The sequence below is a fragment of the Sylvia atricapilla genome, chromosome 19 (genome assembly GCF_009819655.1).
Source record: "Sylvia atricapilla isolate bSylAtr1 chromosome 19, bSylAtr1.pri, whole genome shotgun sequence".
NCBI classification, from domain to species: domain Eukaryota; kingdom Metazoa; phylum Chordata; class Aves; order Passeriformes; family Sylviidae; genus Sylvia; species Sylvia atricapilla.
Window position 1 is genome coordinate 2824689 of NC_089158.1, and position 22687 is coordinate 2847375.

Genomic DNA, 22687 nt, shown 5'->3' on the forward strand with positions numbered 1-22687 from the left:
TTTTTAGACATATCCCAAATGCACATAATTTACCACTTAAACGCTCTGGTTTGTACCAGGGGGAAAAGCTTCCAAGACCAAACACTAGGCAGTGTCTCCTAATGACTCTGCTAAAATGCTGTGGAACAGAGCTCATCCTGCAGGGAGAGCAGCTCCAGGAACTGCAGGAACAGCCCGTGTGGTGCAAAGCTGCAGCCTCACAGCACTGACCACTCACAGAGACGAATTAATTTAAACAGGAATTGCTTGTGCCAAAACTCAGCAAACGTCCTGTCACCAGAAACTTGTTTGCAACTAAAAATCTCAGTTTTCTTGGGAAGGAAAGGCTTGTCCTGAGCCAGCAAGACTGTGGGCAGTGCAAGGAGGGTGGGGAGCTGAGGTGGCACTGGGGTCTCAACCTTTCGCTGTCCCCAGTAGCCCAGAAGGAGCTGCAGGTGGGGCCACCCAGCCTGAGGTTCCTCTGCAGCTCTGAGAGGCTCTTTGTGCTACGGGAGCGAAGGGAAAAGGGAAAAGGGGAAAAAGGGAAAAGTGGGAAAAGGGAAAAAAGGGAAAAAATCATTTTCCATCAAGCAATGGAGCAGGGGCCACCCAGCTGTGTCTTCCCCATAGAAATCCTGCAAGGGAACACAAGAAGGAACTTGGATGAGGAAAACTTGAAACCCTGGGGGTGTGAATTGGTGGCAGGAGAAAGGGGCTGAAGAGTGCCAGAGGGTGCTCCTGGCAGAGCTCAGGGAAGAGAATTCTGCACCAGCCTTGGGTTGTGTGGATTGGAAGAGCTGGAGGTTTGTAGGGAGCAATAATAGAGAGTAATAACTTTCCAAAGCAGTGGGAAACACTGGGATCTGGGACAAGCACACTGCTGGGAGAGCAGGAACGAGAGGTTAACACACCCCTGTGGGCTGGGCTGTGAGCACAGGTCCCAAGGGCTGCTGGAACCCCAAACACAGCCTGGTTGCCTTCCCAGCTTGTCCTGCTCGTGTCCAAGGAGGAAGGGGTGACAGGAGCTGTCTGTCTCTCCTGCCTGGCAGCTGGCAGCTCTCCTCCTCCTTTATCATCCTGCCCAGCTCATTGCCAAGTCTTATGCAAAGGAGAAAAGCCTCATTAAGTGATTCTGAAAGCACTCCCCTCTTGGTGTTCGATGTGACACCCATCTAAGTGAGCAAAGTGTTCTGGCTGGGCTCATGCTTTGTGCAGGTACAGAATGACTCGGGAAGGTGCAGATGGGAAGAAATCCGGCCTGGGGAGGAAGGGGAACTGACTGAGCTTGCAAAGTGTGTCAGTCTCAAAGTTGGGAAACAAGCCCAGATATCCTCATTGTAAGTCTGATATTCAGCTGCAATATGCCAAATGCCTTCTGACTTCCCTGACAAAGCTCCAGGGAGCAAATCCAGAAGGACAGTGACATCTCCTCTGATTTATCAGCGTTTCCTGCAGTCCATGGACAGAGCTTGGTTTCATGCTCCAAGCCCCATCCAGCCAGCCTTTGGAGTTTCCCAGTGGGATTCCTTGGGGTCTGGTGCTCAGGGGTTCAGGAAGCATTTAGACAATGCCCTCAGACCCGGGTGGGATTGTTGGGGTTGCCCTGTGCAGGGACAGGAGTTGGAATTGGATAACCCTTGTGTCCCTTGCAGCTCAGGACAGCCTAAGATTTTAAACCAGCAGCTCTGTTGCAGCTAAAAGTGCTGCTGCATTTTACACTGGGTGAGTTTGTCCTGCCATTCCTCAAGGCTGGAACTCCTCCTGTCCATCGCTTTCAGGAGCATCTGACCCAAAAAGTGCCAGCTCAGACCAGATCCTGGTGGAAGATGGCTCTGTCATGTCCAGAGATAGGGTGGGAACTGGAGCACCACCAGCCATGAGCTGGGTACACAGAGAGTCTGAAGAGACCAGGGCACCTCTGGAAGGGATCTGAAGGACCAGGATGCCACAGGGCTTTGGCTTTGATTGTTTTTCTCTGAAAAGTGCTGTGCTGATGGTGTGGTGGGAGCAGAGGGCTGAGACAGCAGTTGTGCACCTCCAGGGAATCCTCCCTACCTGGGCAGGTACAGGGAGCACCAGCACCTCCAACTGCTGGCAGGGGGAATGGCAAATTCTGACTCTTCTGGATAATAGGAAAAGAAGTACTGAGATGGAGAATCCCAAATGAAAGCCCTCTGGGCATTGGCAGTGGTGTATTTTTGGGGCTGCTGGGAGAGCAGGGGTGGTAACAGCTCTCTGCACACAGAGTCCTGGGTTCTGCTGCTGAAAGCCAGGAACTTGGAGCTACTGGGGAAGATTCTCCTGAACTGGTGCCTGAGTGAATCCCAAACACCTCAGAGGCCCTGCTGCCCCAGAATGGGGTCAGACAAGGATTACATCTTCCCTTTTTTTGATAATTTTTTAATTACGGTGGTCTCCAAAGCTTCCAGAGGTGGCAGCTGTGCAGCTGAGCCTTGCACTCAGGGAGGAAGGGTTCAATTGCTTCTCCTCTGCTTATGCCATGTTTTGTTTCCATCTGTCTGCTGGAAAGCAGAGTAGAGATGTATAGCTGCAGAATTTGTCAGATAAAGCAGTGCTTAAAGTATCCCTCCTCCCTGCATCCCATTCCATCTCCTCTCCTGTCGCTTGTCTCATTCAGGATATTATTAACTCGCTCTCTGTAGCCGTGGCTCTGCTCAGAGCACAGCATTAAACCAAATAGAGCAACAGCTGCTTGAGATGCAGCAGAATTCATCTCTCTGCTCTGTTAGCTGGAGGCTTTGGCCCACACCAGGGAGAAGGTAAAAAGCAATTCCTCCAGGAAAGGTGGAAAATTCAATCGGTTTTACCAGAGAGGGAGGTCTGGGCCACATGAGAATCCTTCTACTCCAGTAGTCTCTGCTGGCATTCCTGCTCTCCAGCAAGGACTCTGTGACAGGGAAATGTTGACTTGGAGTCTTCATTCAGCTGCCCAGATCACTCAAAACCTACTATGAATGCAGTTATCTTAATATAGTTTAGGCTGAATGAAAATAGTTTTTCCAGGCTAAATGAGGTGTTTTTAATGTCAGCTACTAAATTATCTCATGTAATCTGCTCGCCGCCTCCTGCTGAAGCAATGAGTGGCTGTGCTTGGGAGAGGCAGAGTAATTTGCCTGCAAATGTCTTCAGAGCAGCACGACTGTGACCTTACACTCTGAGACTGGTGACAGAGGTGCTGTGGATCTGCCAGGAGAAGAAATCCCTTCCCCAGCCCAGGGAGGATCCAAGAGGAAGCAAAATAATTCAGGAGAGGGATGAGACTTGATGCTGGCTGTGCCTCTGTTGAGAAATCATTTCCTTACCATTTAGATTTTATTTATCTACCAGCTTTTATTTTTATGAGAATCTCGTCGATGGTATTTAGGGGCAGAAAGTGGATGATGAAGTGGGCAGATCTAGCTCAATCACAGACTGATTTGGGTTGGAAGGGACCTTAAAAACCCTCTTTTTCCAACCCCTAGGGACACGTTCCCCTAGACCAGCTTTCTCCAAGCCCCATCCATGCTGCCTAAATCCAGGCTCAGGCTGGTAATTCAGGAATGGCCGCTGTGCCCATGGACTGAGGCCAGCTTTCCCCTCTGGTGTTTGACTCCTGATGGCAGCAGAAAGGATGTGCTGCACCAAACCCCCTTCTCTTCTTCCCTCTTCTCCCAAAGCAACTCCCTGACTCATTCCACGTGTGTATGTGGATGTGTGTGTGGAGCAGTGGTTCCTGCAAACCCTTCATCCCTGTGGGCTGCCCAAACCCCTGGCCACTCATTTTGTGTTTTCAGCACCTGCCCTGCCCTCACGGTGGGATCAGGGGTCTCTGTGCCACTCCTGTGGCAGAGCTGCAGTGTCCCCATGTGCCCAGGTGGCTGCTGTGCAGTGCCCGGGTGGATCTGCTGGATTATCCACGTCATGGCCAGCACAGCTTTGCTCCCTCTGAGCACCGAGATAAGTCCCTGAGGGACAGAGCCCTTCTTACTCTTGCAGTGAGGGAAAGCTGGCTGGAAACAGGCTGGGCACCTTTAGCCTCTGGAAGTGGCTCTGGAAGCAGCTTGGGCTGAGCAAAGCAGGGAACTCCAGCACCTGGGAAGAGATTCCGAGTGGGGTTATGCAAAGGGTGTTTAACATTCACAGCAGTGCTGGCTGCAGGGTGAGCTGCTCCTCCCGGGCCACACAGGCAGCTCCTGGGGAAGGAATAACATCATTCCCTACAGTAATCCTGCTGGCTTTACCTTCTGCATCTCGAGTGATGAGATCAGGTGCCATCTAGTGTAAACCCTTCCCCTAAATGCACATCTGACTCCATCCACTTAGTTCTGTTATTTCTTCCTTTGCCTGCTGTGAGATGCAAGCTCTGAAACCCTCAGCTGCTGGAACAAACGCAATTCAGCCCTTTCCCAGGAGATTCTGCAGCAAAAACCTCACCAAGTCCTCGGGGGGCTGTCTGCAGTGCTAAAGGGAGGGTGGGACAAAGATCCAACACCTATTCCACAGCCCAGATGGGGAAACCAAGGGATGGGATGGAGTAGGGTGGGATGGGATGGGATGGGATGGGTAGGGTGGGATGGGATGGGGTGGGATGGGATTGGGTGGGATGGGCTGTGGGTTCAGTCTGTGGCTGAGGATGGCACAGCTGCCTGGGCTGTCCATGCCCTGGACAGGTCTCTTCCCTCTGAGGCATCAGCAGGATGGCTGTGGAAAGGGTTTGCTGCAGGGAGGAGTGAATGGGGCTGCAGCCTGTGGTGAACTGGAGCTGCCCTCCCTGGACAGGGTGTGTCTGTGACCATTTCCATGTGCCCTGCCCTGGGTTTCAAGGCACGAGAGCAGGTTTCACAGCCCTCCCACCGCTGCTGAGTGTTCCTGGGTATTCCCTGGTGGGTCCCTGTGGAAGCATTTCCAGCCCTCCCAAGCCCCCAGCAGGTCCCTGGGCAGTGAGGGCAGAAGGCTGAAGCCCCCTTTGAGTGCTGACATCGATCCCGCTGGCCCCGATCAGGGCAGGATGTGTCTGTAAATATTTATTCTTTTCACTCCTGCCAGTCGACTGAAGAACCATTGACTCCTCGTGCTGCAAAGGTGTTTTGTGCTTATTGAACTGGAGTGTGGCTGCTCATCCAGAGCTGCACGGCCCCGGACTCCCTCCTGGCGCAAAGGCGAGTGGAAAACACTCTGTTTAACCTCTGTTGAGGTGGAAAGCCATGTGGAAAATCCGGGGAGCATGAGCTGATGCCTGGGATGTTCCCACCAGGGGATTCCTGTCTCCTGAGGACACAGGGGAGGGCTGGGCTGTCGGAGCTTTGCTCGGAGCAAATCTGCCGGAGCTGGAGCTGCCAGGGCAAGGCGCGCCTGCCTCGCGGGAGGGGAATGAAGATTTAAAAACGTAATCAGAGTCATTGGGGAAATGTGACAGGATTTAAACGATGACATAACACGCTTGTCTTGTCTTTGCTGCCGGTGCTAATGAGCATGAATTGAGAGCATTAGCGATCTATCCACGGGCATTAGCGAGTGTGAGGCAGGGGATCGCAGCCCTAATGAGTCTCATCCGCAGCCACTTTGCCAGCGCAGCCACTCTGGAGCTCCTCAGGCTTTACCACAACATTGCTCATCACCTACAACCTGCTTGTAGCTGGGTTTTGTCACCTCGGTCTCCTTAAAAGAAGCCTGAATGCTTTTTCCCATCTTCTGGCAAGTTTCAGAACTGTGATGACACCTCTGAGAGGGTTTTTTTGATCTGTTTTCTCGTGGCCTTTTGTCACTTTAGGAGAACTTTAGGCATATGGAACAGATTTTCCTTCCTTTTTAAATTTGTTTGTTGGTTTGGTTTGGTTTGGTTTTGGGGGTTTTATTTGTTTGTTAAATATTTGTCCTCCCCAAAACCTCATCTCTACAAGAAAACCAGAGAGATTGGGCAGGAAACAAAGAAATAAAAACTGCAAGAAAGGATCCAGGACTCAAGTTTGTCCTGCCTGTTTTTCCTCTCTCCAAGTCCCCAATTTCTCACTGGGGGATTTTCAGCGGAGTTTCACAGAGCCTATCAGAAGGTGTGATGGGTGCTGGGAGGGAATGCAGCCAGCCGAGCTTCTCGGGCAGGAGATTGGGCCTCTGGCATCTCCCAGCCTCTCCTTGATGGCAGCAAATGGCTTTTGGAAAATCAAATGGCCGATATGATGGATTAGATGTCTTTGCCCCACTACATTTAATCGATGGCAGTGGGTATTTATTGCATTATATACTACAAATCTATAATGATTAGTACCTCATTAACCTTTTCTCTTCTTTTGATTGTCTTCCTGCAGGGCAGTAATACGGGAGCCCAGAGCTCTGCATCCCTCTCCAGCCTGGCAGGGATGGGTTTGCAGGCTGGAGATGAGAGTGATGCTTTGGATGAAGAGTGTGACCCTGCAGCCCCATTATCCTCTGAGTGAGAGGAGGAATCTCGGTGTAAATCAGGAGAGATGCTGATGAGGAGGCTCCAGGCTCACAAAGGTCTCAGTTCTGTGCTCCTGTGGCAATGGTGGAACGGAGAGCAAAACTCCCAGCTGGGTGGGGAATGGAGGATGAATTTCCCGGTGCTCTGGCAGCATTTCAGGGCTGTCACAGCAGGACTGAGCTGTTCCCTGGGGAATTTTGGGTGTTGCACTTTCCCCTGGGACACAGACAGTTTCCAGAGAGATGCACAGGGAAAGGAACAGTCTCAATGAGGAGCTGTAAGGGGCACTCCCCTCGCTGCCCTGGAGTTTGTCCCCCCAAATCTGTGCCGTCAGACCTTGCTGAGTTCTCCTGCTGGCAGGGCTGAGTTGTGCTCCTGAAGCAAACCTGCAGGGATAGTTTGTACCACTGCAGTCACTTCCACCACTGCAGAAATGCTCGGGAAGCTGGCCCATAAATCCTGCCAGACTGACAAGCTTTCACAAGCAGCAGACTGATAAATGTATTTGAATTAGATAAATGTTTTCAAATGAGATAAATACCTTCCAATTAAATTAGCTCTGTGTGAGTTTGTCAATTCCCAGTGCGAGTGAAGCCCCTGATTTTCCCACCTGCTGAGAGGCTGAACATGTGCAAATGAGTTCTGCAGTGCTCAGGTTTGATGTGAAATTGTTTGATATATTAACAAAGCTCTTCAGAAAGGGACTGTACTTCTCCCAAGTTCATCTGGTACTCCCCAGCCAGCCCCCATAGGAATGATGCGGAGCTGCTGAAGTGAGTCCAGAGAGGACTGTGAAGGTGCTCTGAGGGTTGGAGCCCCTCTGCTCTGGAAATGGAGAGAGCTGGAGTTGCTCAGCCTGGAGAAGAGAAAGTCCAGCGAGACCTTCCAGGGCCTAAAGGGGCTCCAGGAGAGCTGCAGAGGGACTGGGGACAAGGGCTGGAGGGACAGGACACAGGGAATGGCTCCCACTGCCAGAGGGCAGGGCTGGGTGGGAGATTGGGCAGGAATTGTTCCCTGGCAGGGTGGGCAGGGCTGGCACAGGGTGCCCAGAGCAGCTGTGGCTGCCCCTGGATCCCTGGCAGTGCCCAAGGCCAGGCTGGACATTGGGGCTGGAGCAGCCTGGGACAGTGGAAGATGTCCTTGACCATGGCAGGGGGTTGAACCAAGATGATCTTTAAGGCCAACCATCCCATGGTTCCATCAGTAAAGCATCCCAGCCTGTGTGTGAGGTGCTGCACTCCAAGGGCAGCCAAGACCTCCAGCAGGGTGAAGTCCCTGCCTGAAGGGTGGAGACAGGGTTGGGGCAGTGATGGACCCAGCAGGAGGAGAGTTCAGGCCTGGAGGCATCAGTTTGCACAAAGGTCAACCCCAAATCATTGCAGAAAGGACAAAGAGTCTGTGCTCCCCTTCCATCCACCTGCAACTTCCCAGCCAGTCCTCTGCCATCCTCCAGCTCGTCTGCTGGGAATATTGGACTTGCTGGACAATTTCTACAGAGTGAATAAACAAATGTCACAATTTTATACAATAAATTGAACAATAATATAAATAATAACAACCCAGCCCTGTGCAGTAAGTTATTGACAGCCCCGAGGCTGCCTCCTTCTGCAGGTGCTCCCTGTGCCACAGCTCCCCAGTCATGAAATGGCCTCAGAATGGTGGAATCACAGAATGGTTTGGTTTAGAAGGGACCTTAAAGTCCCTCCAGCTCCAACCCCCTCCATAGGCAGGGACACCTCCCACTAACCAGGGTCCACTAAACCTCACCTATTCCACACCAAGGACAGCAGCCCTTGGTCCTTAACCAGCAGACTGAACAGTCCAGGTGCCCAAATGAGAGAGCAGGCCCCTGATCCTGTGCCAGGGGCAGCTCTGCCTGTCCGTGACACCCAGGCCCACTGCGTGACTGAGCCAGATTTGTGCTGGGCATTAAAAGAGAGAAAAAAAAGCTGATGACGCAAATGGCTTTTTCTTTCAGGCATTTCAAGCAGGACTGGAGAGTTGGCATAAGTGCAAGAAATTGCCGGAGAAGGGAGGAGGATTGCAGCTCTTAAATCATCGGCTCTGCGATGCAGGGTTACACTCAGTGGTGTTGCACTGTGGAGAGATCACTGCAGGCAAAGCAGGGGGAACTTCTGCTCCCTGGAAAGGCTTTTCATCAGAAAAATGGAGCAAATTGAAGTTTGTTTGAACGTGAATTGCTTTGACTTGGGGTTTTAATAAGTGTCACAGCATTCCAACGGTGTGAAATCAAAATATGCTGGAATACAGACTATTGCTGTCTGGCTTGATCAATTTTTAATCCACATCATCTAAATGACTGCTAAACTCTAACCCTGTGGTGTCCCCCCATGGAAACATTAGGGGTTTGGTGATAAACTCTCATCTTTTGATATGTCTTGCACAATAAAACCCACCAATTCCACTCTAATGAAGCCGTTTTGGGCTGGCTTTGCTCAGGTCCAGTGGAGTGTGGCACTGAGCTAGAGGAGGATTGTAGATATGCAGATCTAGAAGGGTTTAAGGAGTGTCCTAGAAGGGTAGGGAGTTTCCTACCCCCTCTGCCTGCTTGGAGCCTGCTCTTCAGGATCTGCCCCAGCTCGGGATGTGTCAAACTGAACTTGGTCACTGGATGAGGAACAGCAAACTCCACTCACTGGAAACATTCCTCTTGCGAGTGGCTGATGCTCATAACGCAGAGCTTAAAAAAATCTCCCTTGAAATGATGAGTTCTCACTGCTCCTACGGCTTTCCTTCAAATCCAACTTGTGCCTGTTCTATCTGGAGCTGAGGAGACAGAGCATGAGCCTGCTCCCTGCACCGTGGGGAACTTGTGCCTGAACTGGATTCAGCTTCGCTGCAGCAGGAATGGTGCTGGAAGCCAAGGCACTCAGGAATTCTGCTGGAAAACCCTCTGGATGCTTCTCCCTCGCGCTGGCTCCTTCTGTGAGCACTCAGCTGCAGCACTCAGCTGATTCCTGCACATGTCCAAGCTGTGCAAACCAGCCTGGCCAGGGACAGAGGATTGGGAGCCAATCTGCTAAACAGGGATTTAGCCAAGAGGCAGCCCTGAGGGCCAGCCCTCTCCTAATACTCTCTTAAGCAGCACAGGCAGCTGCTGCTTCCTCCCTGGCCCTCCTCACAGTTCACCTCCGTCCTCCAACTGCAGCAAGGAATTTCCAGCCAGAATTAGGTTTTGTTGGCTTCTTGCTACAGTGCCTTTTAATTAGGAGCACAGCTGCTCTGGAAACACGGAGCTCACTTTTCTAAAGAGTGCCTCTGGAAAGTGATTACAGCGGATTAAAGCGGAAAGGTTAGGCAATTTATTCAGGTGGCACTTAGCAAACGCATTGGATTATTTTGTGCTGCAAGGATGATTTCAAAACTCACAAGAAGAACACCTTTTGGGGCTGCTGCTGGCCTTCAGGGTCTCTGCTGGGTGAGGCAGGTGGTGGTGCTGAAAGGTGTAAGGGAATGAGCAGTGCCCAACTGCTCTGGAGCTCTCCACTGTGAGTGGGTGCTGAGCTCCCATCGCCAGTGTCTGTGAGAGCCCCCCAAGTTAACAAAGGTTCGGTTCAGGCAGGAGTTGTCCCAGGAATTATTGTGGACTCTGAGTGGTCATGAATCTTGCCTCCAGAGGATGTTTGTAGGTGAGGCTGTTTGTCCCTGGCATTGATCCTCTGCCCTGAGCACTTGCTGCCAACCACCGCCCCCCCCGGCAGAGCTCCCTTCCCAAATGATCACAGAATCACTGAGGTTGGAAAAGACCTCCGAGATCCAGCCTTTGACTGATCTCCACCTTGTCACCAGCCCAGAGCACTGAGTGCCACATCCAGGCCTTCCTTGGACACCCCCAGGGATGGGGTTTCACGACCAATGGTTTGGGTTAGGAGGTCCATAAAGGTCACCCTGTCCTACCACCCTGCCACCGGCAGGGAACAGCTGCCACTACCCCGGGTTGCTCCAAGCCCTGTCCCAGCTGATCTTAAAACACTTCCAGGGATCCAGGGGCAGCCACAGCTTCTCTGGGCACCCTGTGCCAGGGTCTGCCCACCTTCAGAGGGAACAATTCCTTCCTAAGAAATCCCAAAGGACCACTGTGATGTAGTGAGACTCTGGCCCTTGGGGCCCTGCAGCCCCACACAGCTATTGCACACTGGTGGGGGACACTGACTCAGCAGCATTACCTGGGCTGAGGAAGTTTGGAGAGGTTTTGCTCAGGTGTGGGAACACCCCTGAGCTCAAGAGCTGCATGAACCCCGTCCTTCCCCTCTGGCCTAAGGCCATGTGCTGCTCCCTCTGAACTGCCTGGCTTTGGTGTTTACAGCAGTGGAAAGGACAAAGAGCCCAGAAATCCATCAGCTGATGGATGCACTTCAAAGCTGAGGCTCCATGAGAAGACCTCAATCCTTTCCTTCTCCAAAGGACAAGCAGTGGGAGTCCTGTCTGGAGTGTATGGTAAAGATCCAACTTGCCAATGTGCGAACAATCTAAATGTAAAACTTCCCTGAGGAGAAACTCAAGCAGGGATCACTTCCAAAGGGAAGGCTCAGAGCTGTCCTGTGGATGGAGCATCCCAAGGATGAGCAGTGGCTGCTGGCAGTGCTGTAGTGACAGCAGGAAAACAGAATTGTTCCCAAATGCAGCCACTCTGTGTGTTTCTGCTGGGAAGCACTGGATTGGAGTTGTTCTGGGATAGGAAAACTGACTTTGTGATGTTCTGGAGCAGTGGTGAGAAGATCAGGGACCAAGTGGCAGCCCTGGGCAGCTCTGGCCATCGAAGGGCCCTGCTGGCTGTGCTCTGCTGGAGAGGGAAGCGATGGATGTGCTGCTCCAGACTGGAGCTAGCACAGAGCAGGGGCAGCTCTCACTGCATCTGCTCATCTTCACACATTTGGAGTCTTGGTGTAGGATTAAAAAAGGCTGGGGGAGCTCAGACGCTGTGCTGGTGGGAACAGCAGTGCTTTAAATAGAGGAGTCTGAGCGGGACTGAGCACTGACATCGTGTCTGAGTGCAATTCAGAGACTTGCAGTGCCTTGTTTGCCCTTCTCTCACTTTGTTTGGCTGATGTAGGCGTATTTTTGTTTTTACTCGCTTCTCTGTCCTATATTGCCCCTTTTCTTTCCAGTAATGTTGACTGTTCCATCTGCTTATTTATCAGCCACAATTCGAACGCGAATTTCAATTAGCAATCTGCTTTGTTTAGTTTTGTCTTAAACAAGGCATTGAGAGCTCCAACAAAGCTTTAATACGTAAAGCTACTTGTAATGCAGCTGTTTATGCCCTTCCATCATATCCATGAACAAAATGAATTCTGCTGCTATCAAGATGCATCTGATGAATTAGATTTAAACCTCCTCCACTGGAGCAGATGGAACGTACTTCAACAAAGACAGAAAGATTTCAAATGACTGAGATGGAAAATGGTCTTTGCTCAGGTGCTCCAGAGATAAAAAAGAAACTCAAACCTCACACAGTAAGCAATAATTCATCCAGCAACCAGAAAAGCAGTCCCTGGATTTCTGTACTGATTCCTGATGCGTCTCTTTTGGATCTGAAGTCACAAGTTTTGGGTGTGGAGGCAGAGAAGAGGGTGGCTGCCTGTGCAGGAGCATCCCAGGTGGGAATGTGCTTTCCTGAATCCCGCCTATCCAGGTTTGCAATACCATGTGCCTGAGGCCCTGCCAGCTCCTTGATCATCGGATCTGGACCACCAGGATCCCTCCCGGGAAGGGCTTCCTCGTGGTGGTTGTGTTTGCTAAACGAGGAGTTAATTGCTGGGAGTTTGGAGTGGACTTCAAACCCGACATCACGGAGTGGTTTGGGTTGGAGGGGACCTTAAAGCCCATCCCATCCCACCCCTGCCATGGGCAGGGACACCTCCCACTGTCCCAGGTCACTCCCAGCCCCAATGTCCAGCCTGGCCTTGGGCGCTGCCAGGGATCCAGGGGCAGCCACAGCTGCTCTGGGCACCCTGTGCCAGGGCCTGCCCATCCTCACTCAATTCTTAAAACAATTTCTTTCTAAGATCTACTCTAAATTTCTCCTTTTTAAAAACTGCTCCCTCAATCATCGATTCCTTCAACACCCTGTCAGTAACAAATTTCCTTAGGTGTGATTACAACAACGCCTGTGCCGAGCGGAACGGGCGCATCCCCAGCACCGTAACTCAGCAGTCACCGTGCCCAGCACCGGGAGGTAACAACAATCCCACACCTGGCACGGCGGGCAGTGGAAAAACAGCCCCGCGGCTCAGGTGACGGCTCGCTGCGCCAGGGCAGGCTGTTCTCCGCTGTAAACCGATCCCCAGCCGGCCCGCCATGCCGGCACGGAGGGAAGCCGAGGAAGCTCAGGGATGGACGCGATCTATCCCGGGAGAGCAGAAGAAGGGTGCCAGGACTTTCCACCCCGCACAGCTCCCACCCGCGCGGAGCCGGCTCCGAGCGGCGGGCAGAGCCGCGCCGCGCCGCCGAGCGCCGAGGAGCGGGCGCGCTGATCGCGGGTCCCGCGGGGGCGGGCGCTGGGGCGGGGCGGGGGTCCGCTCCCGCCGCCGGGGCCGCTCTGTATAACCCGTCTCCCGGCAACGGCGGCCGCGTCACTTCCTGGGGAGCCGCGGGCGAGCGCTCGGCCAGGTGGAGCGGCGGGGCCGGGCGGCGGCGGGGCTGTCCTGGGGGCTGCGCTCCCGCCCGCGATCCTGCCCGCGATCCTGCCCGCCTGCCTCCGCTCCTGCCCGGCGCGCCGCGCTCCGGCCGCCGCAGCCCGCCGTGCGGTCGTGGTGCCGCGGAGATGAGCGCGGAGCTGGACGGCGTGTCCGTGCACTCCTCCTCCTCCTCGTCGGGCTCGCTGAGCTCGGCGCCGGGGCCGGCGCCGCGGCCGCTCTCGGCGAACGTGCGGCGGCTGCACCAGGCGCTCACGGCGCTGCTGAGCGAGGCGGAGCGGGAGCGCTTCATCCTCTGCCTGAACGCCTACCACGGCCGCCGCAACGTCTGCGACCTGGTGCGCTCCCTGCGCGCCCTCCTCGACGGGCCCCGCCGCCGGCAGCTGCTGCCGCTGCTGCGCCTCGTCCTGCCGCGCTCCGACCAGCTCCTCTTCGATCAGTACACGGCCGAGGGGCCCTACCTGCCGCCGCCCGGCCGGCCCCCGCCGCCCCCCGCCCCGCCGCCGGTGGTCCCGGGCGAGCTGCGGCAGGTGACGCTGCGCCGGAGCAAAGCCCACGAGGGTCTGGGCTTCAGCATCCGCGGCGGAGCCGAGCACGGCGTGGGCATCTACGTGTCGCTGGTGGAACCGGGCTCCCTGGCCGAGCGGGAGGGACTGCGCGTCGGCGATCAGATCCTGGGGGTCAACGGCAAGTCCCTGGACAGGGTGACCCACGCCGAGGCGGTCAAGGTAAGGCGGCTCCGCGCCGGGCTCCGGGGGATGTTTCCTCCATCCCGCCTTGTCCCGAGCGCTGCGGCGCGCCCCCGTCCCGCTCTGCCTCTCCGCTGCCTGTCCGTGTCCCCGCGCTCCTGCCTTCCCTCCCCGGTCCTTGTCCCCGTGCTCCCCGTCCGGCCGCATCCCTCCGCGGCTCCATCGCCGTCCGCCGGTGGGAGCGGAGCCCCCGGTGCCGCTCTCCGGGAACCCGCAGCCCTCGGCGGAGCGGAGCCGCTCCGGGTTTGCATCGCGCCGGCGACACGGAGCGACACCGGCGGAAAGTTTGCGGTGGCAATAGCGGTGCCACCCACGGCAGGGACCGAGCTGCCGGCGTGGCTCTGGGCACGGCAGGCTCGTCCTGCGCTTTTGTCGCGCCTCTGAAAAGCGCAGCGGTGCTGCTCGTGGCTCGCCTGCAGCCTGGGGAGCTCGTGGAAGCTGGAGATCTGCGGGAGACGGCTTTTAAGGGATGTACTCCAGCCGCTCTAGTGGGTTTCTCCTGGCAGAGGTGGGGAAGCTGAGGCACGGAGAAGCCGAAAAGATACACACACACACACACCCCAAGGCTGCATGGTGCCCGAGGCAGGAGCAGATCCCCGATTCCCCTTTGAGTGTTCCGCGGGAGAAGGAGAACGGTTACACAACTGAGGGGCTCCCGCTCTGCCAGCACGGCTCCGCGTGCCCCGGAGACCTGTTAGCCCCTAACAGCACGGGGCTATCGATAAAAGCTTTACCGGGGGGGAGAACTCTATAAACTGTGAGATTTTCACTTGAAATGCGGGGTTCTGAGGCAAATCCAGGTCTGAGTGTCCCGAACCGTCTCCAGAGCTGATCCTGTGGCTGGTGGGCTCCGCTCGGAGCGTTCCCGAGGCACAAACCTATCGAGCTGGAGAATCGACTTTTACAGCAGCAATTTGTCGGCAGCGTATGGAGCGCTGGTCTCTGGCGTGACAAGGCTGTTTCCCAGCTGTTTGTGCTTTAATTTTTCCATAATAAGCTAAAGTGGTTCTGTTGGGAGCCTGTTCCATGTGGAGCGTTCCTCTGACAGCACATTAATCATGCCCAGCTTTGAACACTTATTCCCTGCCGACCTGTGCGTTCCCTGCCCCGGCTTTAAAACAGTGCCCTGGGCAAGGGCACCACTTCCAGGCTGGAAATGAGTCCCTGGTAATCCTGAGAGCAGAGGGAAGGTTCGTAGGAATTCTTTTTCTCTTGTTCCCAATGATAGGACAACAGCAGAGTGAGCTTTCAGTTGTTAGTCTGCAATTTCATGCCTTGGAGATTGCAGCCTCCACATATTTTGGTTATGGCGTTGGAATGGAGAGGAACCAGGTGTCAGGGATGCTCTGCTCCATGGCTTCATCCCCAATTCATCCCACTCTGCTGGGTAATTCACATCACCTTCTGTTTGTTCTCTAATATAATGTAATTGATGCCTTTTAGACATTATTAATTTTGAGTGAAACTAAGTGCTTCCTGCACAGAAATAATTCCTGGAGGACGTGGCTTGCCAAGAGCTATATTTTGTTAATACGATCCTGATAGGAAAAAGCAGCTTAGAAATTGTCTCCTTGTGAGCTGAACTTCTTTCAACAACAAATTCATCACTTGCCCTGTGCTGGCATCTCCTTGAGCTCCTGGGTTCTTTTCACATCTGGGAAGGGGTTTTATGACCCTTTGTGTTTCTCTTTGTGGAAACATTTTGCTCGGGAAGAGTGGCAGAGTGATTTACAGTTCGGCTCTAATAAATCCTTGGGAGATTCTAAAATAACCAAGTGTTAATTTGCCCTGAAATGCTGCATTTGAGAAGAGAGGAAATGAAGAGATGGCGTTCAGCAAAGGGCAGCATTTGAAGGTTTAAGGTAGCAATGTCTCAGCCCAATGTTTTGGGTGTCGTTCAGAGTGTCAGAGCTTGCAGGGACAAGAGATGGTGACGGGTGCCTTCGTTTTGTGCTTTCTGCTTCCCCTTGAAGCCCGGGCTGTGGGGCTCGGGCTGGGTGCACTGACAGCTCTGCAAAGGCCTCTCTCTGGCTGTGGTGCGTGTCCTGAGGCAGAGCAAACCTCGCTGTGTCCTGCCCTCCTCACTGGTGCCTCTTGGTCGGCCCTGCAGTGGGTCAGTGGAGAGGGAAACACCAGCTCGGTTGGTCAGAGCTTCGTGCTCATAACCCCACGACTGGGGACTTGATCCCGTTATTGGCTCTTCACTTAAGGGTTGGACTCGATGGTCCCTGTGGTGCCTTCCAGCTCAGGATATTCTGTGATAAACCAGAGCTGGGTTTGGTCCTGGGATTTGGGATCAAATAGACAGAGAGAAAGCTGAGGGGGGAGAGAGACACTTTGCAAACACGAGCCCCTGGCTGTGTAGCTGATCTCTCAGACACTCACTCACTGTCTGCTGCTTCAGAGGAGAGGCAGTGCCGAGCTCCCGCGGCCAGAACGTGTCTGATCAAAGCTCCGCTGCCGCCCGTGCGCGGGCAGCGATGCTCCGGCTCCGGCTGCGCCTCCCTGGCGCTGTCCTGCAGCAAGGAGCTGTCTGGCCGGGGCAGCCCTGCTCTCCATCACAGCCACGGCGTGCTGTGCTGACACAAGCTGTCACAGCTCCTTCTGGGGCCGAGTGCAGGGCTCGGGAACGCTCCCAGGGCTGAGAGTGACAAACCTCCCGAGCCACAGACCCGCTGGGTGCCCGCCGGGGTGCTCAGGGTGCCCGGCTGCGGCTGTGGCAGCTGCTCGTGCAGAGCAGGGGATAAATGCAGTGTCTGGCTTGGTTTGTGCAGCCCTGGATGAGCATTCCCACGGCAGCCACGGCGTTCCTCTTACAGCTCGTGGTAGCTCTGCTGCCTTGCCGTGCGTGTCTGGCCGTGCAGGAGCAGCCCAGCTGCTCTCATCCCTTCTCTCAAAGAGGAGACAGGTTCTGGCTGTGGGGCAGCAGCAAGTTCTGGTCACTCCTGGAATTTTCACACATCACTCAGTGATGCTCCCGAAGTGATTCGTGGCAGCAGATGACAACTGCCACAACACGGGGCTGAGTGACCCGTGATGTCCCAGCTCAAAACTCACTGCTGGCCTGAGACAGTGCACTGGTGTTTGCAGATGGTTCAGTGTAAATTAGATAAAAAGTGGCATTCTGACTTCAACCACAGGATTACCTCAGCACTCCAGATCAATCCCCTTAAGGACCAGCTCCTTAACCTTTACATGAGCACGGGAGTTTTATGCCTTGTCTGCTCCACGCTCGGCTGTTTCATCCAAATCCAAATTAAATGACTCCATTACAATTACAGCTCCCGTCATTGCAGCATTCAAGAGTGCACTTTAGCTAAAGATCACCAGCATTTGAATTATGGGGTAAGTGGAGAAGTTTGTGTTGTCTGTCACACTTTTAGAGCTCACTTGACTTTTATCAGCCGTGCTATTTAGGGCATTATATTATGTCTATGCACTATATATATTTATTGTACTATTTATGGTGTATACGCTGCTACATTTTAACATTTACTGCTATTTTTTAGCAGTTGTGCTGAAAGTTTGTATTGATAAGCTGTCATATTTTATCCACTGGACTTAAAATCAAGGTGTTTGTGGCTTCAGACCATCAAGATGTTACCCAAGGAGGTGTTTCCCCAATGCTCTGGGGTTGGCATTAAATTCACACTCCTTTCTCCTCCACCTCTTTCTTCTCTTGCTTTGCTGTAGGCTTTGATGTCCTTTGAGTAAAAGTACATTTCTAGAGGGAGGGCACGAGAGAAAGCAAATGGTGGGAAAATTCCTGATTTAGGATTTGGCTTAATGAGCTGCACCAGCCTCAAAGAGCTGCCCTGGTTCAAGCACTGACCCTGCTGACAGCTGGGCAAATCGGGATCAGCTTCACCAAAATCACCAAAACTCCCCTAATTTGGATGTGCTGGGCTTGGGGAGTTTGATTCTTTGGTGTTGGTGTAAATCTGTGTTGGCTTTGCCAAAGTCAGTGGGCTGGAATTGAGTTTATTCTGAAGGACCTGGGGTAGTTCAAGTGCCCTGCCTGGGGTTTTTCATCTGTGGAGAGGGGCTGGAGGGGGCTGGGGGAAAGCTTGGGATGAGGCAGAGGGGTCCAGGATGTGGCACTGCCAGCCTGTCCTGTGTGTCCCTGTCCAGGGGACATCATCCCCTCCCTGACCTGTCAGGGAAGGGGATTGCTTCAGGGGTGTCACATCCCACCCCAGCCTGGGACAGAGGGGATCTCATCCCCAGCCACCACCATTCTCTGTCCCAGCAGAGCTTTTCACTCCCCCCCAGCCTTTCCATCCCCTGAAGGAAGTGTCAAGTAGGCATTTAAAAATAATCAAAAGGAGATTAAAATTCCTTTTTGTGTCCTATTACTGTGGGTTTTCATGCTGGCAAACAAGGTGATCTCTTCAGGGACTGTAATATTTCATAAGAAAGGACCCGAGGAGTGGGATTGCTAAAAGACCTCTGAGAAATGACAGCAGAGATGTGCAGCCCTGAGCCTCAAAAACATATTTAGAGCCATTTTTCTTTCCAGCTGGCTTACAATAAAGCAAATTTCATGTCATGGTTTTATGTGATGCCCAATTAATTGATTACCATGGCTTGACACTGCTCATTTAATTACCACAGCACTGTGGGCACGGCTCAGAGCAATGAGTGCAGCTTGGTTTGGTTGGGTTCTGACCCTTCCAAGTGCCTGGGAGCTGCGGACGATCAGCCAGAGCCAGGCTGGGATGGCAGAGGGGTGAAGGCAGTCCATCCATCCCTGATCCTGTGAGGATGTCAGCCGTGTTCTTTTAACTGCTGCGTGCTTATCACCGGCTCTGTGCTTTTAAAAGGCGCTAAAGAAAGAGGCTTGAAACTTCCTCCCTTCCCAAGGGAGCTCGGGGAGCTGGAGCATGGAGAAGGAGGATGTGAGTGGCATCCACCCCAACAGTTAGAGTGGTAATCGCTTCCTTCATCGCTGGATCTGCTTAGAAACAAAACCCCCAAACCTGCACTCCAAAAAAAGCGCTCACAGCTTGGAAGGCGGGTGCTGTGCGATGCCAGGGGCAGGGCTGTGCCCTTCTGTCCTGCAGACACTTTCCATTGCTGTCCTCAGCTGGGCTTGAAGGGAGAGGGTGGAAAGTGTAAAAAGGCACCAGGATCTCCCTGTGGGAAAAAGGAGGAGGGGAAATGGTCACTCATGAGCTTGGCGGCATCTGCATTTCAAATGACATGTAAAGCTCCTCGAGGGGCAGGGCTGATGGCAGTGGCAGAGCATGGATGAGGAAGGGCTGCTCCTGCATCCAGAGGCAGGTGGGGACCTGTGCTGGAGCAGGTTTGAGCGCTGAGGCTCACTCGGAGGTGCCCACGGTCTCCTGTCGCTGCTGAGCTCCTCTGAGCTCCAAAAGAATTCCACTCGGCCTGCGGTGAAGCTGCACTCGCAGCCGGGGGCTGTGGGAACGTGGCTGTGGCTGCTCCACCTGCGTTAGGAGTCGGTTGTGTTTGCTGCTGTGCCACTGCTTTCCCTCCGTGGGCAAGTTCCTCAGTCATCCGTTTCCCTTCATTTCACCAGCAAACCACAATCAGCCCTAATGAAATCAAATGACTTTATACTGATGCAAAAGATTGGAACGAGGGCCTTAATCTCTCCTCTCCTCATAATGCAAGGATGATAGGACTTGGCACCGGGACTGCCTTGTTCATCAGGGTTAGCATTGTCAGGGCATCCTGCAGTTCTGGCAGCATCAGTGATATTTAGTGGGCTCCTCGTAAATAAACAGTTTTGCCTCAGCAGAGAAATTGATAAGATAACCTGGAGGAGAAAAATCTTATTTCCTTCTGGTGGCCGTTGCAAGAAAACAAAAGCGTCAGAACTGGTGAATTAAAATACCCTTTACCCAGTTCCCGGGTCCTCAGGCAAGAGGATGGATTTTCTTGACACTTTTCCTCAATGCCACGGAAAATTATTCAGCTCTAGATGCCCTCAGTTAAAGTGACAAAGCATCTGCTGCTGTGATTTACCTCGGGCTCTGTGAGTTGTCCTTGTCACGAGTGCTTGGTGAGTACAGAGCCCTGGCGGAGCTCTGGTCCTGCGCTCAGGAATCGCCTCGGAGCCCCTCGGGAGGGGAGGCTGGAGGAGCTCTGCTCTGTGCAGGCTCTGAGGCAGCCCTCAGTGCTTCATCCAGCAGCTTCCTCGCTTCCCCACATTGATTCTTCCAAAGTTTTCCCCCCAAGGAATTAAGCTTAGACAATATGGCCTTGGCGGTGCTTCACATCGCTCCTTTCTGCACTGCGTGGTGTGGAGCAGGAGAAGACCCGAGGAGGCAGGAGGAAAGGGCTTTAATCTACATTTCCCTTATGCCTCCTCCCTGCCCTGAAAGCACCCAAATAGCTTTAGTTTTGCTTTGTTTCCACAGTTTTGTGGCGTTTTCTGCTCTTTTTAGAATTGTCTGGGGCTGCACTGGGCAGGAGCAGCTGGAGGGCTGGTGGGAGCTGGAGGGTGGGATGGGGAGGTGTCAACCCTCGGAGGGAGAAGGTGCTGGAGCTTAGATTTCACTTGACCTTTCCCGGTGAGAGGGACATGGGCTTCCCGATGCCTTGGGGCTGAATGTGTGCAATCACCATAATTATACATCGATTTGCATTGATTTGCATAAGTGACGCTGCTTGAATGCCCAACTGCTGTCCTTTGCCTTGGGAGGGGGGAGAGAGGCTGGACTGTGCCTCCTGCAAGTCCTGTTTGTGCTCCTGCAGGGAGCCTGTGTCACCCCCGTGTCACCCCCGTGTCACCCCCGTGTCACCCCCGTGTCACCCCCGTGTCACCCCCGTGTCCCCTGCGCTGCTGTCCCTCCGTCTGTGCTTCTCTTCTGTGTCCTGCTGTCCCCTCCTGCCTCTGGGTCACCTTTTCCCCATTCCATTCCTCTCCAGTCCCGCTCAGGGCTGAGCTCTTTGTCAGAGCATTCCAGGCTCCCTGAGCTTTGCCAGGCAGCACAGGGGTGGGATAGATTTAAAATCAGGGAATGCCGGACTGGTTTGGGGTGGAAGGGACCTTGAAGCTCATCCAATTCCATGGGCAGAGACACCTTCCACTGTCCCAGGCTGCTCCAAGCCCTGTCCAACCCGGCCTTGGGCACTGCCAGGGATCCAGGGGCAGCCACAGCTTCCCTGGGCAGCACTTGTTCCAAAATACCTTATTTCCAACTGCAGTCTGGGGCAGGGGACAGCCTCTCCTTGCTTCACCTGGCAGATTTGGCCTTAACCAGGTGTGCAGTGGGGGCTGCAATAGCCCTTTATCCCTGCTGCCTGCGGCTGATCCCTGCAGTAAACGTTGTGGGGGCAGGAGGAGCTGTGCCTGCTGTGCTGTCTGGGCACAGGAGCCTTTGAGCTGGTGTAGCTCAATCCTTGTCCTGTAAAAGCTCCTGTCCCTGCAGCCCCTTCCCCTCCCCAGCAGCCACAGGGAGCTGCTCCGTTCCTGCTCACAGCAGGATTCTCCTGCTCAGTCCATCTGCTCCCACAAGCGGAATCCCACCCGAGTCCAGCAGGAACACCCTGGGATGGAGCAGGGAATAGTGGCTGGATAAACTTCTCCAATATCTCCCTGCACGGCGCCTACAGAAGGTGCTGTAAAAGCTGCCTCTGCCTCCCTCCTGTGGCATCTCAGCATTTCTTTCCCTTTGCAGCTTTATTTCTGAGCCTGTGCCTGACTTTTTATTGGGGGGGACGTGCTGCCAAATTCCCGATGTTTTGCTGATTGATAACCTCTGCACTGACCTTTGGAGCTCACCAGCTGAGCAGTGCCCATTATCCCGTGCCCATTATCCCAGAGCCAAAGCAGCTCCAGTGAGGCTGTTCCTGCCGGGAGGAAAAGCAGCTCGAGGCTGTGGTGAGGGGGAGGATGGCTCGTGGTTAATGCTCCCGGTGTCCTACTGGGATCTTCCCACTCCAGCCTCCACAGGAGCCCAGTGCTCCTTTCATTAGGGGGATGTGAGGGGGCTGTGTCCCTGCCACAGGCTGCCAGAAGGGTCCTGGGGATTGATGGCCCTTGATTTCTGGCATCTGTGCTCCTTCTGGGGGCATTTTTGGAGATGTTTTTATGCAGCCGCTCAGGGCTGTTGGGAAATGGGGAATATGAGGGGAGGAAATGGTGATGGTGGGAGAGGAAAGCCCTCAGTGATATGAGACTGGCAGGGTTTCAGCTGCCCCTCTGGATCCTAGGAAAGGACATGATGTCCTGGGAGCTGTTTGGGTTTTCTGGGTTTTTTTTTTTTTTTTTTAAAGGTAATTGTGGCACATGGGATATGTGTTTCCTGTTTTTTGATCATTTTAAACGATCTCCTTCCCTCTCGGAGGGTTTGACAGATAATTAAATAGAGTGTTGGTAGGGGATCAGTGGCCTCATGGAATCAATCTGCCCATCTCTCTGGTACTTGCTGCTTCTGATGACATTTCTGGGCAGTTGGTGACTGTTTCTCTGCTAAAGGTTTTGGCACTAATTCCCAGATTCACATAAATGATTTCTTTAAGCTGGGCTGCTGGCAGGTGAGCTTGCACGCTGTGTGGTGCCAGCCCTAAACCTCCCACCCCCTGGTCCTCAAACTCATCAGAGATGGGGCAAAGCCAAATCTTATCTGAGCAAAACCCAGCAGCACGGAACAACAGGCAGCAAATCCCTGGAATGGCTTGAGAAAGGAGATGGAGAGGCAGCCTGCATGGTCTGATTGCACACAGGGCATTAAGGAGGTGGAATTTGTTATTTAGGGCTGGCTGGGCGAGGTTCAGGTGCCCTAAAAACCCGCAGGATGAGTTCTGCAGTGGCTTTGGGGGTAGCTCTGCAGTCAGTGCACACAGGGCTTTGTGTGTCTGGGAGGACAAAGTTTTCTCCCGTACAGTTC

At 53.7% G+C, this 22687-nt stretch overlaps 1 protein-coding gene across 2 annotated transcripts in view; it reads left to right on the top strand.

The window, feature by feature from the left end:
• Positions 1-13205: 13205 nt before the first annotated feature.
• LOC136369585 (whirlin-like) overlaps positions 13206-22687 on the top strand; it is a 48581-nt gene continuing 39099 nt past the window's right edge. For both annotated transcript variants that reach the window (XM_066332478.1, XM_066332479.1), the window contains exon 1: positions 13206-13805. In XM_066332478.1, the coding sequence (XP_066188575.1) occupies positions 13206-13805 (600 nt within the window). The remainder of the gene's footprint in view (positions 13806-22687) is intronic.